Genomic DNA, 16,578 nt, shown 5'->3' with positions numbered 1-16,578 from the left:
TATCTATCCTATATACAGAATCACAACGAAACAAGAGAATGAAAAAAATGGAATTTTGTTGTTTCGGTTGTTTTTTGGAGCATGTTCGGTTCATCATGATATTTAGATCTAAAAATGAATGAAAAAAAGTTAGCAATCCATTTCAGATAAACTTGGTTGACACGTAGACGTGAATGTGAATTGGATAAAAAAAACAGTAAATCCAAATGCCAACAACAGCAATGGATAATATTCATTAAGTCAGAAGTTAAAATTTTGATTATCTCAATCAATGATTTATGCATATTTTTCCATATTTATACAATTAATTCATTATGATTATAATTATTATGAGTGAAATCTCTCATCAATAAGATTGATGAATAATTAGATTGGATAACATATCATACATCAAACGATATATGGAAAATGGAATTTTTTTTTGTTTTTGTGATCTTTGTCTTCTAAATTGACTCTACTATTAATGATTCGATGCTGTGACATTAATCCGTTACTATTATGAAATTTTTTTTTCTCGGATAAAAATTCGATGAAGCAACAAAATGGTTAAGGCCATAATTTCGATTGAAATTTGTTTGCTTTTTTTCCCAGATAATTTCCATATCCATAAAAATTCCGGGCAAAACATATTTTTTTCTCGGTTAACTTCATCGAAAATTTTTGTTTTTTTTTATTTTAAAATAAATATTTTAAAAAAATATTGTTCACTTGAATTCCCTTGAGCTGTTGCTTGTATAGTTTTACGTGTTTAGAATTTTTTTCTGCTAATTTTTTTCATTTATTTTACCAATTGAATGTTTTTAAAAAGCCTGAATCGATTGATATTTGAATATTTTAATTGTAATTCCTATTTTTTTTGTTCAGTATGTTTGTTTTTTTAAACTTGCTGACCATTTCAATGCCCTAATTTCATGGTTAAATAGCATACATTTTACACTCAAATATCTAAAAACATTAATTTTTTTGTTTTGTTTTGTTTCTACATTGATGATTCCAACACATATTAATGTTTTTGATAATAGAAAACAGAAAATATCTTCAATGTATCTGTGATCAATACAATCAAATAGATTATTCAACTGTAAATAATTGTGATTAGATTTTGTTTTTGTTTTGGTCAATTTTCATTTGCATTTGTATACCACCAACACAACATAATCGAATATCATCATCATCACCGACCAACCACATCATCGCATTTTATTTGATAGAGCAGAAAAAAACCATAGAATTTGATTTTTTTTTGTGAATAAATGCAAAACTCATCATTATTTCTACATCGATGAACAAATTTAATCAAAATAAAAAAAAATCTCTGATGATTAACTGGTCATTGATTTCAATATAATCAATGTTTCGTATGGATCATCATCAACATTGATTTTCTCTTATTGCCTAATCAAACCACTGTTATTGATATGGATAGATTCGAAATTCACAATAAAAAAAACCAAAATCAGATTTTCAGAAAAAAATTTGTTTTATCTATCTTTTTACTTGTTTTGTTTGATCAACGTTATTTGCGTATTTGATATGAAATATTTGAAAAACAAAAACAAAAATTGATGTTTCAATCGACTGATTGATCTGGATTCCTTTAGGGGATTTTTTCGAAACATGTCTTTTTTCGAAGGGAAGAGAAAAGTCAAAAAAAAAAATCTAGGCCACATAAAAGTAAAGCAACGAATTTAATGTTTTTTGATAAGCATAAGTGAAAATAATGCAATTCTCCTATAGGATATGATTTGAGCAAATATAACAATAAAAAAAGCTCAAGGATTCATGAGAAAAAATAAAAAGTTGTTTCGATTTTTCATATTTTCCTGAATATTATTATTTATCAATTCATCTCTTCTTTTCATATTTCGTTTTTTTTCATCGTCACGTAGTCTTGTTGAATTTTAACACTTCAAATGTGATGATGAATGAATGATTCTCATATGATTTGTTGAAATTGACTTAGCAACAACAGTGATGATGATGATGATGATGATGTGGGAATAAACAAGAATATTTCTCACTCTGTGTTCTGTGAAGTTTTTTTTCAATAAAATTCTATGATGATCGAAAATTCTTGTCTTGCTTAATCGAAATTATTTTTAGAAAATTTCTAAAAATTTTATCCATGATAATAGTTTTTTTTGTTTGGGTAAAAATACAGAAAAACAGAAGTTTAATAGTTTTGTCAATAACATTCGGAAAGAGTTTCTTTCATCATCATTAATAGATTGAAATGAAATGATTGGAAACAAATCTTGGATTAATACTGTAAACAAGAATTGAAATCAAAGTGAATGAGCGGCAGAGAAAAAAAAAGAAAACAAAAAAGCAATTATCAATTTCATTGGAATTGAAATCCCAAATCGGATTGGATCGAATTTTATTTTATCATCTTGTAGATGATAATTTTCTAATTTTCCACAAATTTGTTTTTCATGTTTTTTATTTAGAAGGAAAAATAAAATATTACAAGCCAAGGCCAATTTCAATTCCAATCATCAACATTATTATGATCATCAGTGTAAATAAAAAACAAAAAATAACCATGAAATTCGATAAGAAATGTTGTTTTTCTATTTTTTTTCTCATTCCTACAATCGGATTCGATGGATTCGCAGAAATGGAGAAAAAAATATCAACATCATTACGATTTAATTTTTTTTGTTTGTTTGTTTGTATGACATTCTAAACATATTAAACCAAGAATCAGAAAAAATAATAATAGTATTATAACAAGAAAAATAAGAATCGAATAGTGAAACAAAAAAAAAAATCTAAATATCAATGATGATCAAACAGGAAAAATAAAAACATAAGACCAATATTCTTGAAGCAGCTTTCCTAATAAAAAATTCACAAGACGTTTCGTTTGGAGAAAGTGATGAAGTAGTAAGAAGAAGAAGAAAAATATCAAAGAAAATCTTTGGTACATTTTTTTCTCTATTTGATTATAATAATCATTGTCATCATCATCATCATCATCCAGAATTAATAAACCATGTAGAACAAGAATTTGATTGAATTTTTGGCAGAAATACATTAAAAATTTTCATTATTATCATCATCTTTAAGAAGCTAATTTTTCCTCCTTATTTCCTTTTTTTTTAAAAAAAAACTTTAAGTAAATAAAATTTAAAAACAAACAAAAATCCATGATGCAAGGAAATGAGTGAAAAGTAAAAAATAATAATGCTTTTTTTACATTTCAGAATATAAATGGCTAATTTTTCAGTAAACAAAAACAGAAGCAATTCATTTTTTTGAATGAATTATATCCAGATAATTATAAATGAATGATTGGACAAACAATTCACACGTATTATTTTGCATATAAATCAGTAACAGAATAATATTATTCTGAAAAAATTTGCTAATCATTTGCATATTTGAATCATAAAAAATCATCATTATTTTATGTAATAAACAACAATTCACTCAGTTTGAAAAAAACCATCAAACATAATATTCTCATAATGAATGATGGTGAAATTTTAAAAAATTACTAAAATACTTTCAAAAAAACACCATTCCCTTATTACAAGCGATTCACTGTTAATAATATGAATTAAAAATGCTAAAACCTGTAATCGTTTTCAACATCAATTAATAATGGTTTTGGTTATTTGTTTTCCTATGATGCTATTCATAAGTTTATTTTTTTAGTATGTTTCGATTATCAGTGATTTTACAATTCAAAGTACCATTAGATTAATGACAATTTGTTAGTGCAATTTTTTCCGATAATAAAAGGTAATTTATGACGAAATGAAAAAATTTGTTCATTCTCATCATCATGCATAATTCGAATTCAGGCAGTGAAGTCAACTTTTTTTTTCTTCAGTTCTTATGTTTTATATTTTGTTTCTAAAATTTTGGTTCTTCCATTGCTTTATCAAAGAAAAATGCAAAACTTTTTTCTTCATCAAATGATAATCAAAGACGTAAAAAAGGGAGAATTCTTGTAAGAAAAAAATGAGAAAATCTTATGAAATCCGATTATAATTTTCATTATTTTTTTCATTTCTTTACCGTTGTACAGACCTACCTACACGAAAAGCGAGAGAGGCGCCTACATACGGAATTTCTTTTTTTTCAAGTATTTATTTTTTATCAAACGAAAAAAAGGTTTTCAATTATTTCGTACTGTTTAAAGAAAGAAAATAAAGAATGAGACAATGAAACGTCAAAGTTTATTGTGGAATGAAAATTATTTCTTAAATCATTCATCGTGTTTGAATGAAAGAACAAAAAGATTAGAGGATCAAATGAAGTATGTAATTTTTTTCTACATCTTTCCTTCTAAATACATGTGTTTGTGAAACAAGTAAAAAAAATAATTCAATGTAAATGAAAATCCATTTGCAAATATGTTCATAATAATAAGAATGAAAAAGAATATGATTATATTATGAGAGAAAGCAAAACAAAATTCAAAAAAAAACTAAAAAAAGATGTAAAAATTTTTAGCTTTCTAAAATAACTAAAAGGCGTAATTTGATAATGATTAAAATGTTGATTATAATCAATTATTTGTGTATCTTTTTTCTGTCGTTGCTATTGTCATCAATAAGTTTGAAGAAAGTAATGATAATTGTTTAAAATTAATTATATTTGATTTGTTATCCATTTGTGTTACGCATTAATTGATTCATAATATGAAAAAAAACCAAAACAACATGCTCGATCTAAATATATTTAATTGAAATTAATGTCAGAATATTGGGCGGCCACATATGGTCAACAATATTTAATCGCCGGTTATGATCTTATTTGGCCATTTTGGGTTGATAAGGATTATCATATTGTGCACAAGCATTTCCAAAAACAAACTTAATTCTGAGAAATTTTTTTCAGGCTGGCTAGCCACTAAGTGCGAAAAAAAAACGAAAACATCGTTTATTACTTTCTTGCCCTCAATAATCTTACATGGTAATAGTGAATAATGACGAAACATACAAACAATTAGGACGGATATTTAAACTTCTTACACCTCTTTCTACTCCTCCTCTTTTCACCAAACATATAAAGGCAATCATCATTATTTGGCATTAATATTAATACTAAAAAAATCGCCATGATCTTTTTTTACCAAACATGATTTTCATCAGTTTGGTAATCCAAGAGATTCTTGTTTTGAATATTTTGTACAAAGAAAAAATGGAAAGTATTATGACCAAAAAGTTGGTTAAAATAAGGCCAAGGATAGTATATTATTTTGATTACAATTATAATAATTTTTTTGTATCCAATTTTTCAGGAAGTAACGTAAATCATAAATATTGATAATGATGGTTTTAAACAGCTGAAACAAGAAAATAAGTTTTTTTTTAAATTTACAAATAGAAACTGTAAAATCAAAGTGGAAAATTACATACATTACATTTCCGATTACATAATAACGATGTCTATATATATCAACGAATCTAACACATGCTACCCATCTAAATCTACATACACACAAAAGTTAACCAAAGATAATAAACTCTGTGAACAAAGATAACAAAATATCAACAATGTCGAATGGGAGCAAAAAAAATTTCAAAATTAAAAATGAATATTATGATTTGTGTTAGATTGGTTTATCCTGTTCCAAACAAATTCCCGTTTGCATGAAATCTTTTTGACCTATACGTTTAATGTAAATTTTCATTCTTTCATTCTCTATTTTCTTTCGTGTTTATACTGTTCAAGAAAAAAATAGAAATAGAAATTCATTAAATTTATGGCCACAAATTTTATTTACTTTGTCTTCTTACCAATCTTGCCAGACAAAAATAAATTGAAACATCTGGATTGAAAATTTCGAAACTTTAGTAAAATTTGAAATTTAAATTCAAATATTATATAATTTTGAATCATATAGGAAAAAAACTACAAGGAAAAAATATTAAAATAAAACATAGACAAAAATTTACTATTGAATAAACAATGGAAACAATGTATGGCTAATGGTATGTCTATTGACCATTTGTAAATTCTGGCGTTTTTTTAAATATTTTTTCCTTTTTTTATTTATTTCGTTCGGCATAAGAAACAATGATAGAGATAATTATCATTATCATTTTGGCGATTTGACAATTTAAAGGGCATGTTATCAAATTTTTAAAAAAATTATCAACCTGTATAGTATGAAAGATTTTTACCTCAAATACTCTCGAGCTTTAAGTGATGCTTTATCCTTAATTAATCAAATAATCATATCAATCATCATAGCAATCATCTGACAATCCGGTTTGTGTTTTAAATTAAATTAAAATTAGCAACCAAAAATAACAAAAAAAAGCCAACAAAAAAATTAGATCAATGTTATTCGATTCCTTATAATGATAGCTGAAATGATTGTATTGGACTTTTTTTACATTCATTCAATTATCAAACAATATCATCATCATCATTGTTATTATTGGCATCATGCAATTCGGTAAACGACATTTGATATCCATACTATGTCTATGTTCAAGTATGATGGGCTATATTGGCCGTATCAATCTATCAACAGCAATTGTAGCTATGGCTCGTGATGAATCAATAAATAAAACTGATCACAAAGAATTCATTACAGATGTATGTCCAGATCCGAAAATCATTGGCAATAATTCAAAACCTGTATTTGATTTTCAATCATCAACCGCTCAACGTTTCGATTGGAATCAAAAAACTCAAGGTGTGATTTTGGGTGCATTTTTTTATGGTTATTTTGCCTTACAAATTGGTAGTGGACGTCTAGCCGAAATATTTGGGCCAAGAATATTATGCTCGTTGGGCTTATTCATGTCTGGAATCATAAATCTTTTGACACCTTTGATAAGCAATCATTATGGTTTATTGATTACAAGCCGTATCCTTTTAGGCGTATTTCAAGCAGCTATTTTTCCATCTTGTTATGCATTATCATCACGTTGGATACCTGATCATGAACGTAGTACAATCAATTCGATGGCATTTATTGGCGGTGATTTGGGTTCACTAATAGCATCAACATTAGCTGGATATCTAAGCCGTCATGGATTCGCTGGTGGATGGCCTTCTGTTTTCTATGTTTCAGGTTCGTTTCGCTGTTTTTCTTTGAATTATCTTCATCTAACAATCAATCAAATAATTAACATTAGGTACACTGATTACAGCTTTCAGCATTTTATATTTCCTTCTTGTACGAGATGATCCATCATTGCATTGGATAATATCCGATAGTGAACTCAAATACATACAAGCACATATTAAAAGAAAAAAACAAATAGAAACATCTGTATCATGGTTACGATTGCTAAGTAGTCGTGTAATCTGGGCCGGGGCATTCACTCATTTCACAATGATTTGGTCATTGACAGTTTTTGTATTGAAAATTCCCGAATACATGCATCATGTACTGAAAATTCCATTGGAAAAGAATGGATTATTTTCAGCATTAATGTATATGGGTGAATGTTCCAGGTAAACATTTAATGATTTCTCTATAGAAATTTGGACTAATCTAATTTTTTTCTATCCAATTTCAAAAGTTTATTAATCACCGGAATTATTGTTGATAGAATCATAAAATCAGAACGATACGATAAGACTTTAGTTAGAAAAATTTGTCAATCTATTACACAATTTGGTGGTGGTATATGTCTATTATTGGTTGCTGTAGCCAATTGTAATGAAAGGATTATTTTTAGCAGCCACAACGGGGACAATGATTTTGAATGGTCTACAATCCGGTGGATTGATTGCATTACCATCGGATTTATCAAATAATTTTAGTGCAACAATATTCGGCATATTCAATATGATTGGTATGACTAATGGTTTCATTTGTCCATTGATCATAGGATATGTTCTTGATTCTGATCCACATCACATTAAACATGGATGGTGGACTATTCTGTATATAACAGCCGCATTACGTATAGCTGGTGGTATCGTATTCACATTATTTATATCATGTCGACGACGATCATGGAGTTCGAAGAATACACTTTCATTATCTACATCATCATCATCATTATCATAATAATTCTCGCCATAACGATTATGATCATTCATTTTAAATAACAAATTTATTATTATGTTTACTCGAAAATTTTTCTTTCCTGCTTGGAAATGTCATTAAACAAAAAAAAAGTTGACATAATGTTTCTCTATCTTTCTTAATTTCTTTGGAATTTTATTACTTTCTTCATTTTTGTTGTTGTTAGAAAATATAAATTATAATCTTCATTTTTGTTCATTATGATTAACTATTATTAAAAATTCATAGCCTAAATATCATATGTTTTTTTTGACGATGCTATTTATTATCGTTATTGTTACAATGGCTAACCATAATATTACAAATGATAATGGGGACCATTTGTAAATTATGGCATATTTTTCCAGTCTCTCTCTCTCTCTTTCTCTCTCTCTCTCTCTCTCTCTCTCTGCTTCATCCATCAATTTTTTACTTCGTATATAAAAAAACATTAAAATTATACAAAATTAAATTCTGAATTGTTTGAAATCAAATTAAATTATAATTTGTAATAACTAACACAAAAATTAGATTAATTTCATTCGATTCCTTATAATAGATTATAAAGAAAGTTAAAATGAATTCATTATTACGTTTTTTAAATTTATTCAATCATCGAAAAGTATTGAATTTATTATTGTTTTTATCATGAAATTCCCTAGACGACATTTGATATCCATATTATGTCTTTGTACAACTACGATGAGCTATATTGGCCGTATCAATCTATCGACAGCAATCGTAGCTATGACTTTTGATACACATGATGAAGCAATGGAGGAATCTGACTCTAAGGCCACAATTACAGACGCTTGTCCAGATCGCAATTTCATTAAAAAAAACACTTCAGAATCGGAAAATGAAATCAATTTGCAATCAACAACTGCTCAGCGTTTCGATTGGAATAAAAAAACTCAAGGTATGATTTTGGGCGCCTTTTTCTATGGTTATTTTTCCTTACAAGTTATGGGCGGACGTCTGGCCGATATGTTTGGGCCACGAATATTGTGCACATTGGGCTTATTCATGACTGGAATGATAAATCTTTTGACACCTTTGTTAAGCAATTATTTTGGTTTATTGATTACAAGTCGGGTCGTTCTAGGTCTATTTCAAGCAGGCATTTATCCATCTTGTTATGCACTGATATCACGTTGGATACCTGATCATGAACGTAGTAAGAGCAATTCAATGGCATTTATTGGCGGTAATTTGGGTTCACTAATAGCATCAACATTAGCTGGATATCTTAGCCGTCATGGATTCGCTGGTGGATGGCCTTCTGTTTTCTATGTTTCAGGTTCGTTTCTCTATCTTTCTTTGAATTGTCATCAATTAACAATCAATCAAATAATTAAAATTAGGTACACTGATTACCACTTTTAGCATATTATATTTTTGTCTTGTACGAAATGATCCAGCAAAGCATTGGTTGATATCCGAAAGTGAACTCCAATATATTCAAGAACATATAAAGGAAAAAAAACAAAAAAAACCATCTGTATCATGGCTAGTATTACTTAAAAATCGGACAGTCTGGACTGGTGCTTTTACTTATTTCACATCAACATGGTCTCAAACAGTTTTTGTATTGAAAATTCCAGAATACATGCATCATGTACTGAAAATTCCCTTGGAAAAGAACGGGTTATTTTCAGCATTAATGTATGCGGGTGAATGTACCAGGTAAAAATTGAATGATTTCATTATAAAAATAGGAACTAATTTAATTTTTTCCCCATCTTATTTCAAAAGTTTATTAACGACCGGAATAATTGTTGATAGAATCATAAAAACCGATCGTTATGATAAGACTGCAATAAGAAAAATTTGTCAAACAACCGCCCAAATTGGTGGTGCCATTTGTCTATTGATGGCTACTATCGCCAATTGTAATGAAGGATTATTTTTATTTGCAGCAACGGCAACAACGGTTACGAATGGTCTACAAGCCGGTGGTATGGTCCCATTACCATCGGATTTATCAAATGATTTCAGTGGAACAATATTCGGCATAATCAATATGATTTCTATGACAAGTGGTTTCATTTGTCCGTTAGTCATAGGACATATCGTTGATGCTAATCCCAGTCGCATTAAACATGGATGGTGGACTGTTTTTTATATAACGGCTGCATTGCGTACGGCTGGCGGTATTGCATTCGCATCATTTATATCAGCTAAACCGCTATCATTGGGTTGGAAAAATGCCCCATCACCATCATCAGCATCAGCACAAGCAACAGCACCAACACCAGCATCAGCATTAGCATCGGCATCAGCATCAACACCAGCATCAGCATTAGCATCGGCATCAGCATCAGCATCAGCATCAGCATCGGCATCGGCATCGGCACCAGCATCGGCATCGGCACCAGCATCGGCATCGGCACCAGCATCAGCATCAGCACCAACATCAACACCAACATCACTATCATCATAGTCACATTCTGTCCACAACGATGATGATCATTCATTGAAATAATAAATTGATTCATTGTTTTTTCCGCTTGAAAATTTTTGAAACTCTGTAACTTTAATTTTATCAGATATACAATTTTTAATGTTATCGTTAAATTTGGTTTCTTATTTCAACTTGACTCAATTATATTATATTGTTTTTATTTTAAAACTATGATATGATTTTAAATGATTTTATTCGATTTCTGTAATTGTAATAATAATCTTTTGAAAAATGATAAAAAAATAATATAATATTTAAGCTTTATGAATTTTTCATAATCGCATTATTGTCATTATCGAAACATTGGTCGGTCATTTTCATCTGAATTGTCATCTGGTATATATCAAATTAATTTCTTTGGTCATCTGGTATTTGTCAAATTTTTCTTCAATAAAGTGATAATAATTAATTCTGAAATTGTTCATCCAAATAATTGTCATTCTCGTGAGGAACAGATGAATGATTCAATTCGATCGAATCAAATGAAAGAATTGAGAATTTGAAGCAGCAATTGATATTATACTTTTCTTGTTGGAAGCTTTTTTCTAACAACACACAACATATTCTAGCCGAATGCAAAGATTCATTAAATCATTATCATTGAAGATTTGTTTTTAATAGTAATAAAAAAATTTATTTACAATCTGGATGCAGATAGAAATGCGTTTTTTTCAAACATTTCATTAATTAAAACAATTCGATTCCAAATTTTTGATTAAATTATTTCTAACAATAGCAAGTCAGAATGTCATAACCAAAAAAATATGTTATTTGATTTTCTAATCAACATCATTGATTACAAAGACAATTCAAATGGACGATGGAAATTATTTAGAGTTAGGCCCATTTTACAAACTTATATCGGGTGAAAAATTCAAATGAAAAATAAATAATTCATAACTTTTCATGTTGATAAAAAAAAGAGAAAATAACAACTATCTTTGATAATATTTATTCAATTCGATGAAAAGAATAAAAATAATTTCATAGCGGAAATTTTTTTTTGCATTATGAAAAAATAACGAAGATGATGCCGATGATGAGAAATTGTGATGATTAATGATGATGGTTCAGGATGATGATCAGATTCAATTGATGAATGATAATAATAAGATTATAAAGTATAATCGAGCTCATAACGAATAAAATTATTTGTTGAATCGTTTGGTATGCGTGGATAGCCAGCAATAAGCGAATCCTGTGCACCAATATACAGCGTATTGTATACTTTCCAATAAACATCACGAACTTTTCTGGCTGGATGAAATAGGCCCTGAAAATAAACAATCATTAATGATTTAAATGATTAATGAAAAAACAATGCATACCTGCAATGTATATTGCAACATTTTATTAGGTCCGATAGCAACACGAAGACCTTCGATAGCTCCCATGAATGCCTGAACTAAATGAGGTGATGTTTCAAAAATATTTGGCCAAACATAATTTAGCAGATGTGTGAGAGCATCTTCACAACCGAATCCATATACGCCAAGTGCCATATGTTGAACAACGGAACAGGCCGTTTGACGATGAACTAAATCGCTAATAAAAAAAAATTAAGTTAGGCACTTAAAAGACAATAGTCAATATTCAACAAACTTACCGATCCATTAGAGCATCTTCTAGCAAAGATGTCACAGCATAAATATAATCTTTGGCCATTTCACCAATGTATTCGAACAAAAATGATAATGATTTAAGTACACCATTTTGTACGTTCAATTCCGGTACACGATATTCATTCATTAATGCAGGAAGAACAGTGAAAGGAGAACATGTTTCAGCTACTATGGCTATGGCTACGGTTGTGCATACACGATTTTGTCGTTCTTGAACTCGTAAATTATTTAATAATGTTGCAAGAACATCATGAGGACCGATAGCCTTGGCAATGTAACCGAATGTATTTACCGCAGCTCGACGAATCGCTTTTTTATGAGCTTTGAGTAATTCGAGTAGTTCGAAACAAATACGCATCCATTCACGAGCCGATACATATTCTGCTCCACGATCAGCGATACGACCAACAAGATCAATACAATTTTCCTGTACTTTCTCATGACGATTTTTAAGAATAGGAGTTAATCGCGGTAATAAATCTTTGATTGGTGGTGTCATCTTTTCCATTCCTATAACATTGACAATAGCTTTTAATGCACCCAGAATCGAGCCCAATACTTCGGGATATTCTTCGCCCAGATATTCATAAAGTACAACACCCATATGGCTCATTAGTTTTTCCTCTTGACAAACTTTCATTACAACAGCAATTTTCGATATTAGATCGGCAGCCTGTTGTCGAACCTTGGCCGATTTATTATTCAAACGCCATAGAATCGTGCCACAAATCTGTGGAAGATAGGGTTTTACACGTTTGCCCAAGGTATTTACAACCGTACCAAAACCATTTAACATGACCATATCTTCAGTAGTCTGTTCTTGGAATGAATAAAGAATACCATCGATCAATTGTTCTTCAAGACGAGAATCAATCTGGGATGCGCCAAGATTCGACATGATTTTTTCAATAGTTTCCATAACCATCTTACGATAGGCTTCATTCTCGTCTTTTAGGTCATCAACAATCCGAGTAATGATTTCAGCCGCTTCAACTTTGTTAGCAATTTCTACTGTTGTATCAACCAACTGTCGATAATTACGTTTATCCAATGCCATACGATGATTCCAAAAATGTCGAAAAAAATGTGGCAAGACCTCTTCTTTGATATATTTTGGCTCAACACCATCGGTTCCGCAACATTGTTTAACAACTTTGAGTACAATTTTTTTCATTTCTTCATCAGGTGATTGAAATTCACGAATCAATATGAACATTACCTCACGTGTGTAATAATTAGCATATTCAGCATCCATCAACGGTATTAGATAGCCGATAGCTTTCAAGAAGGCAGCCAAACCTTTACCACGATGTGTACGGATACCTTTCCATAATGGCTTAAGAACTGAATCGAATGATTCGATACCATAAGGCGTTGCAGCTTCAGCCAACGCAGCCAACGCTAATGCCGTGATCGTACGAACTTTTTGCTGTTCATCAACCAAACCATGTTCAATAATTTCAACCAAATTACGGAGATGTGGCAGTATGGCACAGCCCATAAGAATTGCAATTTGTTGAACAATTTTAATACCAGTATGACGAGCTTGCCAGGATTTTTTACTCCTACAAACAGCTTTTAAAAATGGCAACAATGATGGAATGCCTAATGCAGATGCAACAACTGCAAACGCTCTGGCCGTAGTGTTACGGACGTATTCATCAACATTTTCAATATCGGGACGCATAGTTGATATCATTGTTGCCAAACCAGCAGCTTTCGCTAGATTTGATATGATTTCACGACCTTCCACACGGGCATAATAATCTTCATCAATCAATAAAGGTTCAATGACAACAAGAATCTTGTGAACATAAGGACGAACCAAATCGTCAAGCTTGTACAGAATACGGTCGATAACTTTGACTAATAAATGTCTTTCCTGATCTTCCAACGTAGGTGACATTAATAATGGTAGAATCTGATTAAACAATGATCCAGCACCAAATTCACGAGCTTTATCGGTGATTTGTCGTAGGGCAGATTTTCGCATTGGTGGTGTTCCATTCTTAATTTTCAACAATAGTTTCATGATTTTTCGTTCTTTTTGTTCATCAGGACTCAATGTTTCTTCATCAACTTCTGTGAGAAGTTTATCGAAATATTGCAAATCATCTGGTTTGAGCGTTGGTAGATTTTGTCCTTTTGGTTCAAGATCCATCATCATTTTTGAACCAGCTGCTGAGCCTAATTCATCGGCTTTTTGCATGAAAAACCCACCAACCATTGGTGTTGGTGTGGCCATCAATTTCCGTGCTGGTGTACGGATCGGTTGATAACCTGAAGGTGGAGGTAAGATTTTATAACCAGGTGGTAGAAGAGCGTCCAACTCTTCATCTGTAAGGATTCGATTTCGCTCATCAATTTCACGTTCCCAACGAAAAGCTTGCATTTGTTCTGGGGTCATAGCTACCATGTGGCTAGGAGTTGGTGTCGCCAATCCCATAGCTTTTGTACCTATAGGTGTGGTTCCCGATGGTGTCATCATCGGTGTAGATGGCGTCATCAATGAAGGTGTCTCATCCCATCGTGATCGACGTTTTGATGATCCAGGAGTTTCACCACCCATAGTAATTCCTTCATCCGTTTCAATTCGATCGATTTTAGGCGTTTCAGCCCAACTGGAATATCCAGATTCCATACGTTCCGTTTTTGGCGTTTCATCCCAACGATTACGTCGTGAGGACTTGTTTATCGAATCTATGCTTGGTGTTTGAGCACCACTGTTACCAATATGAACCGGCGTCGGTTCCCATTGAGAGGATGTTTTCGAATCATCTGTTCCATGCGCCGGTGTTTGATCCCAACGACCAGGTATAGCTGGTGTAGCAGCTTCATGATAATCCCATGCTGATTTTTTTGCTGTTGGTTCAGAAAATTCACCACAACTGTCTGTTGCCGAACCAACGCCCGAATCTACTGATGGTTGATCCCAACGTCTACGTTTATTATTACTAGATGATAATGTAGACGATTCATTCGATGTTGTCGTAGGTTTTAATTCACCAGCTTTAGCTTTTTCCAATAATTTCTTTTTCAATTCAGCTTCTTCATTACTCAAAGCCGTTTCTTTAATAATCGTTTTGTATGTACGAGCACTTGGATCAGGAGTTTTACCACCTAAATTTTTAATAGCAAAAAAATGAAAATTTCAAAAAGAAAAAATTGATTAATAATTATGATACAAGTAGATCAAGAAATCAATGATCGGCATCGTTTTTTTCTGCGACAATGAATTCATTGAACTCGTAAACGATCGACAATTACATTTCTATGTCGCAAATGATTGTGATCACAAACACATTGGCCAAATGAATGAATCAGAAAATTCGCAGACTAGAATTAGACAGTAGATTAGACCGGATGATCGATGATGGTCGTGTGAGCAATACTTACTATGGATGCCAATCACATGTTTATCGTACGTTATTTGTCGCTCACAATTTGAATGCCTGTAATGATGTCGATTAGTAAAAAACTGGAATATGTTTTTTTTTCAATAAAATTATTCTCTCCATACGGCAAGACAAACCCTTTTTTAACAAATTGTCGTGATCACAAGCTTGAATATGGACATACTTTTTTCACACAAAGTATTACGGATATAAATTTCCGATTAGGAATTTCGGAAAAAAATTTCAAAAAACGAATATTCTTACCTTCGGCGAAAACGTCTATGCGTTCAGGTGATAGCTGGCGATTACGAAATCGACGCCTATATTCATCTTCACGATCAGCAACTCGTGGTACGCGTCTATCGGCTAATGGATCATGATTCTATCATCGATAATCGATAAATTAAACATAAAAATGTTAGAATGATAATAATTTCAAATGGAAAAACAAACTTACATCATCGACAACATCTTGTAGATAATTTTTCGGGGCCTGAAATGCATTGATCGCTTTTTTATAAACATCATACTCATCATTATCTGCAGAGCCATTTGCGTTCTCCGTATCTTCATCCTTTATTCGATAAAATAAGTCAAAAATGTTTTCCTTATCATCACAAACATATGAGAAGAAACTTACATCATATTCGGCATCATCATTAGCCGGTATAGATGTGTGATAACTGCTAAGATTTGTTCCACCATATATATCAGTATCCATGTTGGCCTTAGACAATGATATTCGACCTTCTTCATTTTCACCATTTGCTGCGGCTGCAGCCGCATTTTTTGCTTGAATTTCCAACACTTGTTGTTCGATTTCTGAAAAAGATAAATAAATGATTTTCTTTGAAATGATTACATCAGATTGGCAAATGAATTTACCTTCGCGAGTTCTGGCCGGTTGCGCCATAACTAATAATGATATTGATGGCCCGCAAAATTTCGAATAAAATTATCCGGACTTAGACGAAGAATATTTTATCCCTAAGAGTTATTGCAATCCAAAAATGAATTCAAAAATAAGATTTTTTTAAAATAAATTGTTAATCATAACACAAAAATAAAAACACACGCGAGTGAGTCGGGAACAATCAGCCGCGAAAT

At 31.0% G+C, this 16,578-nt stretch overlaps 3 protein-coding genes across 3 annotated transcripts; 2 read left to right on the top strand and 1 right to left on the bottom strand.

Moving 5' to 3' along the window:
- The first annotated feature begins 6,280 nt into the window (after positions 1 to 6,280).
- Positions 6,281 to 8,250, top strand: LOC113791918 (putative inorganic phosphate cotransporter). The gene is given in 4 exon segments (XM_027341769.2): positions 6,281 to 7,045; positions 7,110 to 7,431; positions 7,500 to 7,647; positions 7,649 to 8,250. Coding segments are annotated over 4 exon segments (1,449 nt in total). The 5' UTR covers positions 6,281 to 6,411; the 3' UTR covers positions 7,994 to 8,250.
- A 318-nt stretch (positions 8,251 to 8,568) lies between these two features.
- LOC113791939 (putative inorganic phosphate cotransporter) lies at positions 8,569 to 10,507 on the top strand. Its single transcript, XM_027341789.2, has 3 exons — positions 8,569 to 9,290; positions 9,355 to 9,676; positions 9,746 to 10,507. Exons 1-3 carry the CDS (start codon positions 8,639 to 8,641, stop codon positions 10,431 to 10,433), a joined length of 1,662 nt encoding a protein of 553 aa, XP_027197590.2. The 5' UTR covers positions 8,569 to 8,638; the 3' UTR covers positions 10,434 to 10,507.
- An 883-nt stretch (positions 10,508 to 11,390) lies between these two features.
- Sf3b1 (splicing factor 3b subunit 1) lies at positions 11,391 to 16,555 on the bottom strand. Its single transcript, XM_027341946.2, has 7 exons — positions 16,357 to 16,555; positions 16,112 to 16,293; positions 15,929 to 16,045; positions 15,736 to 15,853; positions 12,061 to 15,196; positions 11,783 to 11,999; positions 11,391 to 11,727 (listed from the first exon to the last, which is right to left on the bottom strand). The coding sequence occupies exons 1-7, from the start codon at positions 16,382 to 16,384 to the stop codon at positions 11,569 to 11,571; spliced, it is 3,957 nt and encodes a 1,318-aa protein (XP_027197747.2). The 5' UTR covers positions 16,385 to 16,555; the 3' UTR covers positions 11,391 to 11,568.
- Between the last annotated feature and the right edge of the window lie 23 nt (positions 16,556 to 16,578).

Source organism: Dermatophagoides pteronyssinus, unplaced genomic scaffold (genome assembly GCF_027571235.1).
Source record: "Dermatophagoides pteronyssinus isolate colony J.1.1.1.1 unplaced genomic scaffold, Derpt_VIB-CSIC_2022.12 sq0023, whole genome shotgun sequence".
NCBI lineage: Eukaryota > Metazoa > Arthropoda > Arachnida > Sarcoptiformes > Pyroglyphidae > Dermatophagoides > Dermatophagoides pteronyssinus.
Note: the sequence above shows the minus strand (reverse complement) of the source record. Positions and strands in the feature narration are given on the sequence as shown.

What these genes read in the sequence shown, in the direction of transcription:
- Sf3b1 (XM_027341946.2), bottom strand. Translation starts at nt 16,384, where the DNA reads ATGGCGCAACCGGCCAGAACTCGCGAAG. An exon ending in GAAGATGCTCTAATGGATCG is followed by an intron (nt 12,000 to 12,060) that starts GTAAGTTTGTTG and finishes TTTTTTTATTAG; the next exon opens with CGATTTAGTTCATCGTCAAA. An exon ending in TGTTGCAATATACATTGCAG is followed by an intron (nt 11,728 to 11,782) that starts GTATGCATTGTT and finishes GTTTATTTTCAG; the next exon opens with GGCCTATTTCATCCAGCCAG.
- LOC113791939 (XM_027341789.2), top strand. Translation starts at nt 8,639, where the DNA reads ATGAAATTCCCTAGACGACATTTGATATCCATATTATGTCTTTGTACA. An exon ending in TTCTGTTTTCTATGTTTCAG is followed by an intron (nt 9,291 to 9,354) that starts GTTCGTTTCTCT and finishes AATTAAAATTAG; the next exon opens with GTACACTGATTACCACTTTT. An exon ending in TATGCGGGTGAATGTACCAG is followed by an intron (nt 9,677 to 9,745) that starts GTAAAAATTGAA and finishes TTATTTCAAAAG; the next exon opens with TTTATTAACGACCGGAATAA.